Raw genomic sequence first — 16,104 nt, 5'->3', positions numbered from 1 at the left:
CCTTGTCAGAACAAACTAAAACTCTTTGACAACCCCAAACAGGACACAAAATGGTTTAAATAGTTTCATTCCTTCACAGCGGGAAAGAGGAACACCCTTCCTTGCAATGTTCTGTGTGATTTCTGAGCATTCTGAGAACAACTGCCTGCTTCACGGGAGCAGACCTGCTGTCCAGTACTTGAAAGAGCAGGTTGAGGTTCTTGCCATAACTGGACTAAGGAAAAATAATGCCAGAATATTTTCTTACCCAGCGGAAGTTCTTGCAGTTACCTCAGTATTATATGTATTTTCTCTGTACCTATTTTAAAGGATTAATAATTTTGTATGTCTTGAAGTATCATAACTGTACTCACTTTGCACATAAGTTTTACTAAAGTAATCTGAAATTATTTTGTTCACTTCATTTTCCTTGTGGTACATAACCCTTTGTGAGGAAGGCATGGGCTAATCTATTGGGAAAACTGAGTTGCACAGCTAATTTTACACAGAGGAGACCTACTGAAACGAATAGACCTAACTTAGCCATGTTCATTAATTTCAGTAGACCAACTCTGAGTAAAACAGTTTGATATTGCCCTGTGTCTGTGTATTTAACAAAATAGTAAGCAATAGTTATAATAATACAATGCAGTCAGCACAAGTGAATACCACACTCTATGACATTGCACATTATACATAGCCTTCATGCTTGCTTGGCTAGATGTGACTTTGCTTCAATAAGATAACATGGACAAAGGTCTGGTTTAGCTGTAGGAATACTCAACCTCATACTGCAGTGTGTGCCAAATCTCCCAGGGTTGCTTTGAAATGGTGGTTCAAGTAAAATGAAAGCCAGTTGGAAGCCCACATAGAAATAAGCAGGCACATTTGAGAAACAGGCCCACGTCAATTGCAGTCTAATTATCAGGGCTTGCCCTGAAAGGGGGGGGGGGCTAGAAATATATTAATAAAAATAATTAATTGTTAATTGTAGCAAGAAAGTAATCTGGTCACTAGCTATATCCTGAATTAAAGGGGGCTTATGATCACTTTTCCATGGTGTTTGGTGAAATAAGCAGTATAATACTGAAACCAATACAAAAGCAATGCAGATGGGGGAAACTAGATGTGTTCTCTGTTAACAGCTGCATGCAAGTGTTTAACCGCAAGGCATGTGTTTCATGACTAATATAGGTGGTTTTAATGTAAGGCCTCCAGTCATCTTTTATTGTTTAGTGTGCATCTGCAGCAGCACAACCGGACGCCTGCATCTGCCCCAGTTGCAATGAAACCTGTGTCTCCCATATCGGTCTCTACAGCCACAGCAGCAGCAGCAGCTGTAACCTTTTGACAGTTTGACTTCACCTAAAAAGGCACAGGCCTCCATTGTCTCCCAAGACAAGACAGATGCCAACCAGTCTCAGATTTCTGATGTGCTGTCTGACTGAAGTCTCCAAAAACAAATCCATTAAGGAAGTCAATGAAAGTTATCATAAACAGGATAGGTCTCTGAAGTTTACAAGAGCAAATGCCTGCGAGAAAACGAAAGTGTTCAAAAACTGCGTCAAAGGAACCAACAGAGCAGATTTGGTATATCCCACATCAAAATGCCCTGTTTTAAGTAGTAGCCAATATCTACCAATGGAAAAAGAAACAAATTCTCTGCAGTAATGCAACCAACAGGGATTTATTTATTTATATAGATATTTACACCTGCCCTTTACCTTAAGGCAGTGATGGCCAAACTTGGGCTTCCAGCTGTTTTTGGACTACAACTCCCATCATCCCTAGCTAACAGGACCAGTGGTCGGGGATGATTGGAATTGTAGTCCCAAAACAGCTGGAGGGCCAAGTTTGGCCATCACTGCCTTAAGGTCACGAAGTGGTGAACCGAAATAAGGCAAATACAAACTGTTAGGAGGTGGGGGCATGGGACGTAGGCTGTACAGTGGTACCTCGGGTTAAGAACTTAATTCGTTCTGGAAGTCTGTTCTTAACCTGAAACTGTTCTTAACCTGAAGCACCACTTTAGCTAATGGGGCCTCCAACTCACCAACCTAGCAGCCTCATTCTGCACCAGCCCTACCATCATCAAGGGCAGCCCCACTTAGAAGGTATGGCAGTAGCAGAGAGGAGGTCTCTTGACCATGGGCAACTGAGGCCAGACTACCAGGTCTGTGAATGGACATAGCTGGAGTGGGGTACAAATAAATTATTATTATTCACAAATCAGTCTATGCTGGACGTAAGTACTCCAAACAGGACTCCAGTGGCAGACTGAAATTCAGGAATACTCCCAGACTAGGCACCTGTTCCTTCAAGGGGATCAGTTAGCTATTTACTACCTGATCTAAGGTGTGATGTGCTGATAAGAGGAAGTTGAATTCTAGATTTCTCCCCCAAATATGTTGACTCTTCACAAACATCTGCCATAGTTGCAAATGGGAAGCAGTACAGTCTAATAATATGTGTGCAACCACAGCAATGATGGGGAACCATAGGTCACGCAGATGTTGTTTACTCCAGCTTTCATTAGTCTGAACCAGAGCTCTCCAGAGCTACAGGAAACAACCTGCTGGGCCTTAGGAAATCTTACTGGCCACTCATAATGGCTCTTCCTGCTGTAAGTTGATATAGAAGATATAAATTATTCTGTATTTTAGAAAGATGGTGATATCAAATGACACTTTTAGGTGCTAACTACTCTTTATATTGAAATGCATAGTTAAGCCACAGAGATGTCTTTATATTTTTTAAAAAGGAACCTCGTGGCTCAGGAGCAATTTAGAATGGACATTTAATAGTTAAGCTCCCTCAGCTACACGTTTGAAAGTGAAGTGCAGTTTGATAGGCTAACATTACACGATCGCACTGCTGTTGGGAATCTGATATAAGATGCACACTCAGTGCAAGTGTGTGCATCTTGCTCGCAGTACCAGACACCACACAGAAGCAGACTAAGGTCCAAATCTTTTTACTGTTGTAGAAGTAAATAAGCTTAGCAAACAGCTCTGGATAAAAGTTATACACAGAAAAGGAAGTTCCAGCTTGTAGGCTTTTCAGATACGGGTAGCTCAGTTGGTTAGAACGTGGTGCTGAGAACACCAAGGTTGTGGGTTCGATTCCCGTGAGGGACAACTGCATATTCTTGCATTGCAGGGGGTTGGACTAGATGATCCTCAGGGTCCCTTCATATTCTATGATTCTATATACAAAATATCAACATTCCTCTAACACCAACTAACCAAGACTGAACTAGCTGGCATACATTAATCACAAATATAGTCAGGGCTCTGAGCCATTTGACCTTGCAACTGGCGCATTTGACCTTGCACCTGTGATTACCTCACCCACGGGGTGATTTATGCTCATGAAGGAAATTAACCCCTTCCTACGTCCAGCCACTCCAACAATTGATACAATCAGATTCTCTGCAATGAGAAACTGATCAAAGATTATCCCAGTGTGACAGACAGTAAAGAGGTCAAGTATATTAGCATCTCTCTTTGCCACCTCTCTAATGTCTTTGCAACGCAAAAAATCACAGAGCCAGTTTAAAGCCTGCCAACAATCTGAGGGTGAGGGAATACTTCATACTGATAGAAAAACACACAAAGGTATGAATTGGATCACAAGGCACAATGAACGCATTCCCTAGCATAAGTTCACATATAGTCTATCTGAAGGCCCTGAACCCTCCAGTTCTCTGAATAAAGAGGCATAATGAGTTACAACCCTCAGGGTCTTAGGCTATGTATTACAGATAACAGGAAATCCATTCACAGTCAATTAATTACCAGCGAAGTACTTCACCATGGTCAACAACACTTGATGATCAAGTGGCACAGCTGATCAACTGTGATCGACAAATCCAACCTCAAGACAGAGGTTATATAGAATGAACATAGAACAGGATCGGAAGATATTGCGATGCATGTTTGCAATTACAGTGGTACCTCGGGTTACATACGGTTCAGGTTACATATGCTTCAGGTTCCAGACTCCACTAACCCAGAAATAGTACCTCGGGTTAAGAACTTTGCTTCAGGATGAGAACAGAAATTGTGCTCCAGCGGCACGGAGGCAGCGGGAGGCCCCATTAGCTAAAGTGGTGCTTCAGGTTAAGAACAGACCTCTGGAACGAATTAAGTACTTAACCCGAGGTACCACTGTAATTCTATTCTAGATACACAAAAGGCTGGATTTATTTTCCAGCTTTCACAAATGGTTGTCTCAGGAGTCAGTCAGCAGTAAGTCACACTGTGCAAGCTGGAGTTAACTCTTTATTAGCAAAAACACAATCTGTACAGAAGTGCCTGGCCTAATGAGTGCAGCAACTCATGCCTGGTGGGTTTGCGCCCATAAAGCAGTTGCTGAGACTGAAGGTCCCCACCTACCCACAGCTACCTAAGTCCTCTCCTCTCCAGGATTCCCCCCCCCCGAAGCAATCGGAGGCTATGTCTGCGCATCACCAATCTCTCCGCTGCATTTTTCATGCCCCTTCTGGTTCTAGGAGACAAGGGGAAGGGGAGCTTGTTGCAGTAGAGGAAAACACCAGAGAGCCTTCATCAGCCTGACTCATATCTGTCTCTTGGCCTCTTTCCTCCCACCCTCCTGCTTCAGTCTCTGCCTCTGATTCTGGACTTCCCTCTACCACAGACTCTGCAGGCTCACTAAGCCCTGTTAGCTTGTGACACCTCTTCTCTGTCTTCTCCTTCTGACCACTCATTGTCCTCCCACCACCACTCCCTCGGCTCTGAGCCTTCTTCCCTTGGTGGTCCACCAGCTGGTTCCTCCCATCATTTCTCTGCATCCAACCAGGCCATGACAGATTGTGGGTACTCAGTTATACTGGAAGCAGACTAGTAAGTGGCTTGCCCCCCGTTAAAAAAAAAAGTGAACAGAAAATGATATTAATGCTGTGGGAATTCACAACAGTGCTGCATTTTCATATGTACTTGTACAATACTGATAGCATTAGACAGAAGATATATATAGGAATATATATCGTACAGGAAGATGCTATTCTTTTATTCATCTTTGATTCATCTGCTCATGTATTCACCAACACAGTCCGTTTCTGAATCCGATGACTCACTTTCTCCAGACCCATTAGAATTTTGCCAGGAACAAGAGAGCTTAGGAATGTCAGAGTTCTGCATTTCTAGAGCATCAGTGATATATTTCGGTTCGAATGCATCAGAAACACACAACACTTTCAAGCCCACAGCCTTCTCTTGGCAAGAGCTTAGTGTTGCAGAAGCAGTCGCATTTTTGCCAGATATTCCTAGCACCACAGTATTTAAGTTTACACTGGAACAGCTGCTGCACTCCAGGTCTGGCTCATTAGCGGAGTCCACTTCAGGAGAAGGATGAAATATTTGAATTGTTGGGCTTTCTTCTTTGCTAATATCATTCGGAAGGTTTTCTGCTTCAGCATCTACAGGTTTAGGCATTTCACTTGGAGCAGATGAGCAGCCTATGAGCAGAAGCTTTTCTGTTTCATCATCCTGGGGGTCAGCTATTGTACTTGTAGTGGATGAGCAGTCTAGGGACGGTGGCTCTGCATTGTCCTCCTGCGAGCAGGACTTTGAAGTCTGCCCCAAAAAACCACGTGCAGTATATAAATCATCATTTCCAGCAACGCTTTCACTGTCCTCTTCATCAGAATCGTATCCACATACTTTTTTTTTACTTTGTTGGGTGACCTGGACGGTGTGCACTTCTTCCGGTTCTGATTTAAAAAGGGAATAATCTAATTTTGGTTTGATGTTCTGAAAAAAAAAAACAAATTCGAAATTTACAGATGGAAAAATAAAATAGATGCCTTCAAAAAAGATGGGGGTGTGATACATAGTTGAATATTAATATTAATAAATATTAATTGGATGTCGATAGTTTGGCCTTAATCCCAAAACCCTCCACAGATGTGAGAATCTTTTGGCTTTCATTGGGATTTGCTTCCATTTTCAATAAAGGGGGTTTTGTTGAAAAAGCCCTGAACAGTCTGGTTCTTTCTTCATTTACTTATTCCAGCTTTTTATGGTCTTGAGGCCAGATACCTGGGGCACAAGGCTAAATGTAAATGTTGTGGTGCTGTTGATTACAAGTACTATCAAACAACAACAACAACAACAACAACAACAACAACAACAACAACAGAATATTCAAACACAATAAACCATCAAACATTAAAAACTTCCCTAAACAGGTCTGTCTTCAGATGACTTCTAAAAGTCAGACACAGTAGTTGTTTATTTCCTTGACATCTGATGGGAGGCCGTTCCACAGGGCGTGCACCACCACCAAGAAGGCCCTCTGCCTGGTTCCCTGTTACCTCGCTTCTCACAGTGAGGATCAAGTGTTAATAGGATAGAGAAACTGGTCAGATTATTTGTACATCACTGACAGCAGCTCTCCAGGCAGAGAGGGCAAACTCTCATATCACCTGACCCTATGAAACTGGCATTGACCCTGGGACTGACCCTTAGGTCTTTTCAACAATGAATGTTTCATGAAAAGAAGATAGAAAATAAATAAAATTCTATATACATACATACATACATACATACATACATACAGTAAAGCGTATTAAGCTATTTATCTTAAAAAAAGAATCTGTCCAAGGCTACATACCAAGACGCTTGGCCATTTCCTCCATCTTAAGCAAATAACACCCCTTTTATACAGGACAAATAGAGTGAGTACTAGTGCCAACGACATTAATATGCCAAACAACACTGGTAATATAATATGACCTGTAAGATAAAAAGAACGTGATTAAAGAACAGTGAATATGTGGGCTATTGTGAAACACTCTGGTTTTATTGGGCACACAGAGCACTAGATTACCAGAATTCATATAATTTTTTAAAAAACATTATTTGAAATACTAAAATCAATAATCTATTATTAGTGTTTTTTAAATTAAGAAAATAATCATTTTAAATTAATTCTCTGCAACCCCTCCCCACCCCTTAATTCATTATACCTGATATATTATTGGAGCTGAGGATAAGGCATTTGGGGACAGACGGAGTGCACGGATTATTTAGACTTGTTCTCACATCAACAGCAATACAATAATTTGTATTGAAACTCAAATCTCCAATGATAGTGTGGAAACTCTCTTGTCTGGTTGTATTGACAACACGCTAGAAAAGAAGAAGAAAAAGATTGACAATTGAATGTGGGGATAATTGCACTAGCCTATGTCATGGGCTATTGTTAGGTTCCATATGAAAATGTTTCCTAAAGTGCTCTGGAAATACAAAAAGCTAAAATAAGTAACATTATCATTTCTGTTCATCTGCTAAATATTTGCCTTGCCAATTCTTCTTGCAGCAACAGTGCAAAGGCACTGCAATACCAACGTAGCCTCCGGCCTTTGGACTCTGCTGGTTTAGCTGCTGCTATACCCAATCCTCACGTAACTGGCTTGGGAAGTGGCCTACCCTATTAATCCAAAACATCTCAATCCAGCAATTCCTGCTGGCATTCCAAAATATATACAGCCCTTCTGGTCTATCTCAATGTCAACAGCCACTGAAAGGGCAAAACATGGGGTGCTGCCCACTCCATTGAAGTGAATGGGTGAAACCCACCCAGACAGGAACTCTAGGCATGCATTGGAGGATCAGGGAGCAGAATTATTAAGTTCGGATATACCTGAACTAGAAACAGAAACAGCAGCTTTCTTACAGATGAATTGAATTAATTTTGATGCTGTCTACCATTTCCCTTTTAATCATAAGCAACCGACCTTTTCCTTGACACTGTCTCTTATCACTGTGACCGTATAATCAAGCTCTTGGTATACATGAAGTAACGAGGCTGAAAGTTTCACTGTCACATTTGCGCAGCTTGGACAAGCAGAAATCTCAAACTGGGGTGGTGTTAGGCATGCTGTTGAATAAAGAAAGGAAGAAAAGAAGGAATCAATGTGGTTGGGAAGCTCTGCCCTAGAGAAATTAATGAAATTACAATCCAATGCACTACTAACTTGGACATAAGATCTCAAATGAAATGATACAACGTTCTCCCAGGTATGCTTCTTTCAGATTTAAGGCTAAATAGGTACGGCGGGTGTTCTACTGATTAGAAATTTCCCAAAAACCGACCTTTCAGCCTCTTAGCTTGTTGGCCTTCAACCTTCTTTGATCCTCATTTCTGTTCCCGAAAGCCTGCTCTGAATATGGCACCTAGTCCTGTGTTCTGATCTTAGTGTGGTGTAGTTTGCCATTCATTCCATTGAAAAGCAAGAGGATGCCCATTGAGAGCTGGAGATAAAGCTTGTCAGGACCTCGGGACCTCTTGGCACTTAAAGAATAATGATCTGAATAACTGAAAATAATATACTGAAGAAGGAGCGAGTCTTGGGGGTTTGGGGGGCTAGAATTGCATGAGGTTGCTGGTGCCAGGGCTCTGCCACTGTGGAAGCCTCGGCAGCATCAATTAAAACAAGTAGAAGCAGGGCAGGGCAGTGACAGCTTTGGAGCCTGCTGGGAGATGACCCGGGGGGGTTGACAACTGGCCTCTACCTTGGCCAGTGTGAAATCTGTGTGGTTGACCTAGGACTTATAGGAAGCATAAGGCATGTGCTTCAAATATAAATAAAGAGCAAATTACTTACTGTCAGCATATGGACTGAATGAAGTATCTGAAGAATGTACTCCGCTTTCTGTGACCTGCTCCACTACTATTTTGTATGACTCGTAGGGATCTGTAAACTCTTTTGTCAAGTTACAGAATGAACGTGTGATATTGGAACACTCTGCGACAATCTTCATGTCTGGTGTTGGATAACTTTAAACGGAAACAAGGAGGAGCCAATGAACAATCAGTACTTCCTAACTAGATATAAAGCAGCAATTCAAAAGCATCACATGAAAGTTGTCCAGAATGCCGGAGTGAGATTGAGCATATATTTACTCACCCTCATCCCCTAATTTGACATGAAGTGTCCCATTCTGTGAGAAGGATGTCAGTGCAAAAGTACATTTGGTGGCTTTTCAAATATATGCTTATTTTTCATGTGTAGTCTGTTTCTGAGATTCACCACCTTTTCGTTGTTGAGAATAACTAGGGTTTTTTAAGCAACTATAGCTAATCTACCATGTTTCATTGTTTTAGGCCATGTGACAGTGTGAGGAGCCAAAGGAAGCAGGACTGAGGAGGAAATGCTTCCTTTGGACTCCTCTACTGCCACCTCCAGTGATGAGAAAAGGACAGAGGGCTGTATTTGTGGATGGGGAGAGTGAGAGAGATGGCTTTCAGGTCTGTGGGAAGGCAGTGCAGCAGAGGTGGTGGTGTACCTAGGGACCCTTGTGCCCTTGGCAAGGAGATGTATTGGTGCCTCCGAAGCCAAGAGAAACCATGGACCAGAAAGTCAAAAAGTTTGCTTTTCATCACCAGTGACTTCCTTCATGACCATTGGGACTGCCCTGCTGTGTCTCCCCCGCCTCCTCTGCAGTCAGTCAATCCATCTCTCTGCCTTCTTACCTCCCTCTGCTTACTGCTTTCCCATTCAGCCCCTCTGAGCCAGAGTGTACCTCCTTGGCCCTTGGCAGGGGCCAACCTAGCCAACCGCAAGGTATAACCCTGGAAAGAGGGCAACTCCTCTTAGCATGCAGATGACTCAATATTTATCCAGTTTATGGGTGCATATCCCCAGCCAATACAAAGGTCATGATAAAGTGGAATGCAGTCTGCAAAATCACATGCCATATCAAATTTGTTAGCGTTTAATCTTCCAGATAACGCTTTGTTTCTGTTCTTCATATAACAGGAACATAACTAGATACACCTACGCCAATAATTATCTTGCACCATATCAGTCATTCACAATCATTTACAAAATGTGGGAATGTATTTTAGAAAAAGCATAGGTACCTTCTCGTTCTATACATCACATTGTAGCATGTGGGAGTCCCTGTATTATTTCCAGATTCCCACCTCAATATGTACTCAAAATCCCGTGGCTCCATTTTCAACTTGAGTTGAACCGAGGTTTCTTGTGGTGGCGAAAAAGAACAGTTGTAAGTACTGGTGAGTACGAGGTTTGCCAATCATACGTGACAAAATAGCTGTGCATTTTGCTCCTCATAAGCAACAAAATACAACGTGAACCAGGCAGCAAATGTTAAGAAGTTTAAAAATACTTACCAAGTAAACTGCACAGAGCAGAGATCAGAGCACTGATGTACACTATAAATTAAAACAATAGATATATGAAATTTTAAAGTATCTGTTCAATGTAGAAAACGCTCTTAAAACTGTTTGTATGATGAGTGGAATGTACTTCCTGGGAAAAGTACTCAGCAGCTGAGATTTGTGGCTTTCACAAGTTTTGGAGAAGAATGGGTGTTAAGTCAGGGGACCTTGGGCAGGGCAACCAATCACGTCTAGGGTATGTTCTACAGCCATATCTCAGGTTAAATATGCTTCAGGTTGAGCGTTTTCAGGTTGTGCTCAACAGCGACCCAGAAGTAATGGAATGGGTTACTTCTGGGTTTTGCCGCTCGCGCACTTGCAAACGCTCAAAATGACGTCATGCGCCAAAGCGGCGAATCGCGACCCGCGCACTGGCAGACGTGGGTTGCGTTCTGCTCAGGATGCGAACGGGGCTCCAGAACGGATCCCGTTCGCATCCAGAGGTACCACTATACTGCCCCTTTCCTCTTCCATGGCTCCTAGTAGTCCTAAGCCAATGAAAATGCCTTTCCTTCCACATCCCACATATCTGCACTCTCTCTCCTTCCTAGCCTTTACATTTTTTTCTAAAATATTAATGTTTCTACATTATCCTGAGATCAATATAAAACATGTCTAATAAATAAAACGGGCCGTATTCAAGTAATTTGTTGAGCTGCTGGCAGCCAGTGCAGAAATTGCCATTAGTGCAATGGGACTTTACCCGCTCCTCCCCCAAAACATGATTCAACTAACCAGACCCATTGAAATGAATGCACCTACGTTAGTCAGGGTCATTACTTTCAATGGATCTACTCTGAGTAAAAGTTAGTTGACTAGGGCTCAATTTAAAGTAGCATGATTTATTTCCATGTTCAAATTCAGGCTTCCTTGGACCAATTTTGGATCCCCCTTCTGCTACAATTAATAGTTGACATGTTCTTTTCTACAGTCCAGAAACAATAATTCAAAATCAAATGAAACTGGAGGTGCCATTTAAATTTCTATAACAGCCACTTACACAATGAAGTAAATGCTGTTTTTAAATGCTTAACTTTGGGTGCATGTTTTCAGCTCCTTTAGCAGCTAGGCAAAAGTCTGTTTCCCTTATCTTAAGAGACTCAGGTGCTCTAAGCATAATTTTATTTATTTATAAAAGCTGTCTTCTTTCCAGCCTGGGCAGTTTGAGACTAGAAACTAGTTGAGGATCAAATTTATTTGGCAAAGAAGAAGAAGGCAGCTGAGACAAGAAGAAAAAGAAGTGCGTGCTGTTAAATTCTTTCTAGATTTAACTCACCAAGTTTGTAGAAATGCAGTGGTCCCATGAAAAATGTCATCATAGTTTAAAATAACATCCTATGCGGTGGTCTCTACAGGTGGGTAAGCGCTGATGTGACTCCTGCATGTATACCAAACAATTATTATTTTTCAAAATCCCAGACAAAAACAGTGATTCCAAAAGGGTAACATGAAACGTTCTTCCAAACTGGCATTTAATATGGGTGGCATTCATTAATTATCTTTTGCCCATGATACTCGGTCCCAAATCATTTCTTTCCCTCTCCTTCTGGATCTTGTCATACCAGGGATACTCCAAAAACAAGATGCATGAGAAAATTTGGGCTGAGGGAGGGGAAAGTGTGCCAATGAAAGATTTAGAGGAGAACTAGCAGTGAAGGAAAAAACAAGGCAGACCCCCCCCAAAGAAAAAGAAAGAAAGAAAGAAAGAAAGAAAGAAAGAAAGAAAGAAAGAAAGAAAGGTGTAGGTGACAGAAGAGGCTAAGGTACTGAAAAAGAAAGCCTTAATCAATAATAATAGTCTTTATGAAACAATATTTATGCATCAGCCACTTAAGATTAAGGTTCTCTTGTCAAGGCAGGATTTTGTCACACTGGGGACATACAAGCCCCCCCCCCCATCCCTGCATGGACTTGCTGCACTTCAGACTTTCTCAGGATTCGAAGTGCATTCAGCTGAACATGTGGGGATGTTTGGGGCAGGGACTGTGGGTGTGCACCTGTTCCCTCCCCTCCTTTCAGCCCATGCACATTCAGTCAAAATGCCTGGTTGTGATTTCTGCTGCTCAGTCTCACACCCCTGAAGAATGTCGCCAACAACGCCTTGGGGCACACTTATTATTTGATTATTATTCATTTTTTCCCCAGGACTGATTTTGGGTTTTGTTTCTTAGATGCTAAGCCACACACTATCCAAAAAAGATGCCTTTCATTCTAATACAATATGTATGAGCTGCTTTGTAGTTTGGCCCTAACAATGAAGGCAACAAACACACTTAGTGGCGCTCTCGCCATCCAAACCTGTGCAAGTTGACCTCGCTGGAGCCCACTGAAATAAACATTATTTAAAAACAGGGAAGGCTTTTGTAGGGCCTTAATGATGAACACTTTACTTATTATGTGGATTTTATACTGTGCTCTTCCGTTGGCGGTTATTTTAATGTGGGTATAACTGTAAACTGATTATTTTTATGTTTATGATTCTATTGATTTATTGGTTACTTATAGTCTGTATAAGATATTCTGTTTTTTAATGTTGAATGTTTTATTATGTTTTTGTATGTGCTGTAATTCGCCCAGAGTGATTGGGGAAACCCAGCCAGATGGGTGGGATATTATTATTATTATTATTATTATTATTATTATTATTATTATTATTAACTCAGGGTGGCTCACAACACTGAATATGCAATGTAAGACACAATACAGTGGTACCTTGGTTCTCAAACGCCTCGGTACTCCAACAACTTGGAACCCAAACACTGGAAACCCAGAAGTGTTCCGGTTTGCGAACTTTTTTCGGAAGTTGAACGTGCTCTGTTTTGATTGTTATGCTTCCGTTTTGAGTGTTACACTGAGGTCTGTCTGTTTTTGCTATTTATTTTGCGTTTTTGTTTTTGCAGCTCTTTTGGGGGGTTTTGTGACTGTGTGGAACCCACTTCAGCTGCTGACTGATTGATCCTGTGACTGCAGTACACTGTTTATTGCTCTCATTTTATCTCGTTAGATAGTCAAATTCATGTCAAACTGCTGTTTTAGGGGTTGTTTTTAAAAGTCTGGAACGGATTAATCCATTTTGCATTCCTTTCTATGGGAAAGTGTGCCTTGGTTTCGGAACACTTTGGTTTCGAAATGGACTTCTGGAACAGATTAAGTTTGAGAACCAAGGTACTACTGTACAGAAATATGCAATTAAAGAAGCCTAAAATCATAGGGACGCGGGTGGCGCTGTGGGTAAAAGCCTCAGCGCCTAGGGCTTGCCGATCGAAAGGTCGGCGGTTCGAATCCCCACGGCGGGGTGTGCTCCCGCTGCTCGGTCCCAGCGCCTGCCAACCTAGCAGTTCGAAAGCACCCCCAGGTGCAAGTAGATAAATAGGGACCGCTTACTGGCGGGAAGGTAAACGGCGTTTCCGTGTGCTGCGCTGGCTCGCCAGATGCAGCTTTGTCACGCTGGCCACGTGACCCGGAAGTGTCTCCGGACAGCCCTGCCCCCCCCCCCCCGCCTCTTGAGTGAGATGGGCGCACAACCCTAAAGTCTGTCAAGACTGGCCCGTACGGGCAGGGGTACCTTTACCTTTACCTTTAAAACCATAGACACTTTAAACACAAGTCTGCAGCTATATATAACCAGCATCGCTCAGGAGACCAGCCCGTTTATTTCAGCGGCATTTCCTTCGGAAAGGAGCGCCGCCATCCCTCGCTAACTTCCTCCCCTCCTTCCCCTTCCTTGCCAGCCTGCAAGGCCCGATCTCTGCGAGGGTCGGCGGAGGAGCCCGGCTTGTCCCGGCCTCCACCACCTCGCCGAGAAGCTCCAGGCTGCGCGGGGGACCCGCCGAGGCGCAGCGCCAGCCTCGCTCCCCCCGCGGACACTCGGGCACCTTGTCCTCGCCTTCGAAGGCGGGCAGGCAGCGCTCCCGCCCCACCCGCAGCTCACCTGGCCGCGCCCGCCCGCCCGCCCGCTGCTCTCATCCCCGCCGCTTGCGCCGCTGCAGCCGCCGAGCCCTCGAGGCTCTCCTCCAGGCGGACGCCGTGTCGCTCGCTCGGCAGCCGAGGCGCCTCCGCCGGATCCGAAAGCGAAAGCCACGCATGGCGGGCGGGGAGGCTTATCTTGTCTGCGCCGCAAGTGGCCGGGCTCGGGGAGGGCGAAGAAGGGGAATTCTAAATACGTACTCGAAAGAGCCCCGTCTCTTTCCCTTATTATGGAAACAAGGCTAGCTTGGTGGCGCAGTTCCATCCGCGAGGAAAGAAAGGCAGGTTATCCATATACTGTATACCCAACTAATGAAATAAATATATTTTTTATGCATTTTAATGTGGTGTTCTCGGCAGCGAACTTGCAAAACCAAGCACTGAGCGGATGGGAAATGAGAACAGGCGGCGAGTTCTGCACCGCAGCTGATCACGGTTGGATCGGAGTGTCAAAAGAGCTGGTTTTGCCAAACATATTGAGAAAATGTACAAATCGATAATCTCCAAAAATTTTTTTAATAAACTCCGCCATATATGGTGATTAAATTTACGTCTTGAGGTCTTCAAAAGTAGTTAAATGGGATGTACTAGATATCAGACTTGTGCCCCATATTGTGAAAAATGCAGGGTGAGATGTACATTTGCACCTGGCATTTGAACCTATATGTAAAATCAAACAGTCAAAAGTTCTCGACAAACGTTTGGACCATAGTTGGGAGCAAATGATAATCGTAAAATTATCATTTAACTAGTTACATCTGAGCAAACACTGATAGCAATTTATTTCCCTTCCGAAAAGTCACTTAGGAGATGATTTGGGGCATAGTTGCGTATGATTAGGCCTTAAGAATTTGTTAATGGAAAATGATTCCCAAAGCCTGCTTGAGTGTGTTCTGGCCTGTAGGCGGTGCTGTTTCTCTAGGAACAAATTCTCAGAAAAGACTACATAATTCAACAACCAAGTCCTTAATGCATTCACACAATAAATTGTATTTGATTTATGTTGTTATATATTTCGAAGTCCAAAATAGTCTGGGCTTAGGATACCTGAGGAATGCCTTCTATATACTGCACTCTCTTGAATAAGATGGAGACATTGCTTCAGGTGCCGACATTGTCTGTATTTCCATTAGAAATACAGCTTTCTTCATCCTTTAAGATGCTTACTCCCCTTAGGAAGTCCTCCAGCCCATTCCAATGAAATATGTAAGTGGCCATGAAAAAAAGACCTATCTGTTTTGCAAATTAATTACAAACAAATGCATACTGTTTGGACAGCCTGTTTATTCAGCATTCATCCTGATTTGCTTGCGCAAAACTCATGTGGTGGTTAGATTAGATTGCCTGATTTTTACTAAGATTTTTTTTTCAAAGAAACTATTAATTTTTAAAATAAGACAAAATATAAACAATATTAAACATACTGAAGGAAAGAGAGAGAAAAGGGGGGAAGAAAAATGGAGTGGGTAAGAGGGAGGGGGGAGATAGGGAAGGTAATATCAGACTTTAATTCATGTGATGTATCTTTTATAGTCACAATCCAAGGCACTGAGGAAATCACCTTAGCCTAATCTTCTAAAACATAACCACTAAGAGTCTATGTTCCTTTTCAGTTGAATTGATGTATGTCAACAAATTAGACCAAGTAGCATGAGAATGATCATGAATCCCTTCCATATAATAGTGACAGTCTGGAGGAACCCTTAGAGTTTAAAAATTTTAGATAACATTTCCACTGATAACTAAAACAAAATACCTCATGCTTTTTTCTCTGCAATTGACAGTGAAGCAGGAGCCTTTCTCTGTCAGGGATTCCATGTATGTTATGTGGAAACCTGCCCTTTTGATGTGTGTGTGCCTTTCACACATCCCTGAAGGTGCCCTATGTGTATTTTAAAGTCACATAGGTTTTGTACTTTCTTTCAAAATGTTAAGCTGGCTTTTACA

General features: G+C 42.6%; 1 protein-coding gene across 1 annotated transcript; it reads right to left on the bottom strand.

Annotated features, from left to right (window-relative positions):
* Nucleotides 1-4,979: 4,979 nt before the first annotated feature.
* On the bottom strand, nt 4,980-14,309 carry IFNAR2 (interferon alpha and beta receptor subunit 2). The gene is made up of 9 exons (XM_053386616.1): nt 14,123-14,309; nt 11,468-11,569; nt 10,144-10,185; nt 9,871-9,991; nt 8,612-8,784; nt 7,742-7,884; nt 6,971-7,133; nt 6,616-6,737; nt 4,980-5,753 (listed from the first exon to the last, which is right to left on the bottom strand). Exons 2-9 carry the CDS (start codon nt 11,508-11,510, stop codon nt 5,025-5,027), a joined length of 1,536 nt encoding a protein of 511 aa, XP_053242591.1. The 5' UTR covers nt 11,511-11,569; nt 14,123-14,309; the 3' UTR covers nt 4,980-5,024.
* Between the last annotated feature and the right edge of the window lie 1,795 nt (nt 14,310-16,104).

This window comes from Podarcis raffonei, chromosome 4 (assembly GCF_027172205.1).
Source record: "Podarcis raffonei isolate rPodRaf1 chromosome 4, rPodRaf1.pri, whole genome shotgun sequence".
In the NCBI taxonomy this organism is placed as follows: domain Eukaryota; kingdom Metazoa; phylum Chordata; class Lepidosauria; order Squamata; family Lacertidae; genus Podarcis; species Podarcis raffonei.
The sequence above is the reverse complement of the archived record's forward strand: the minus strand, read 5'-3'. Positions and strand labels throughout refer to the sequence as shown.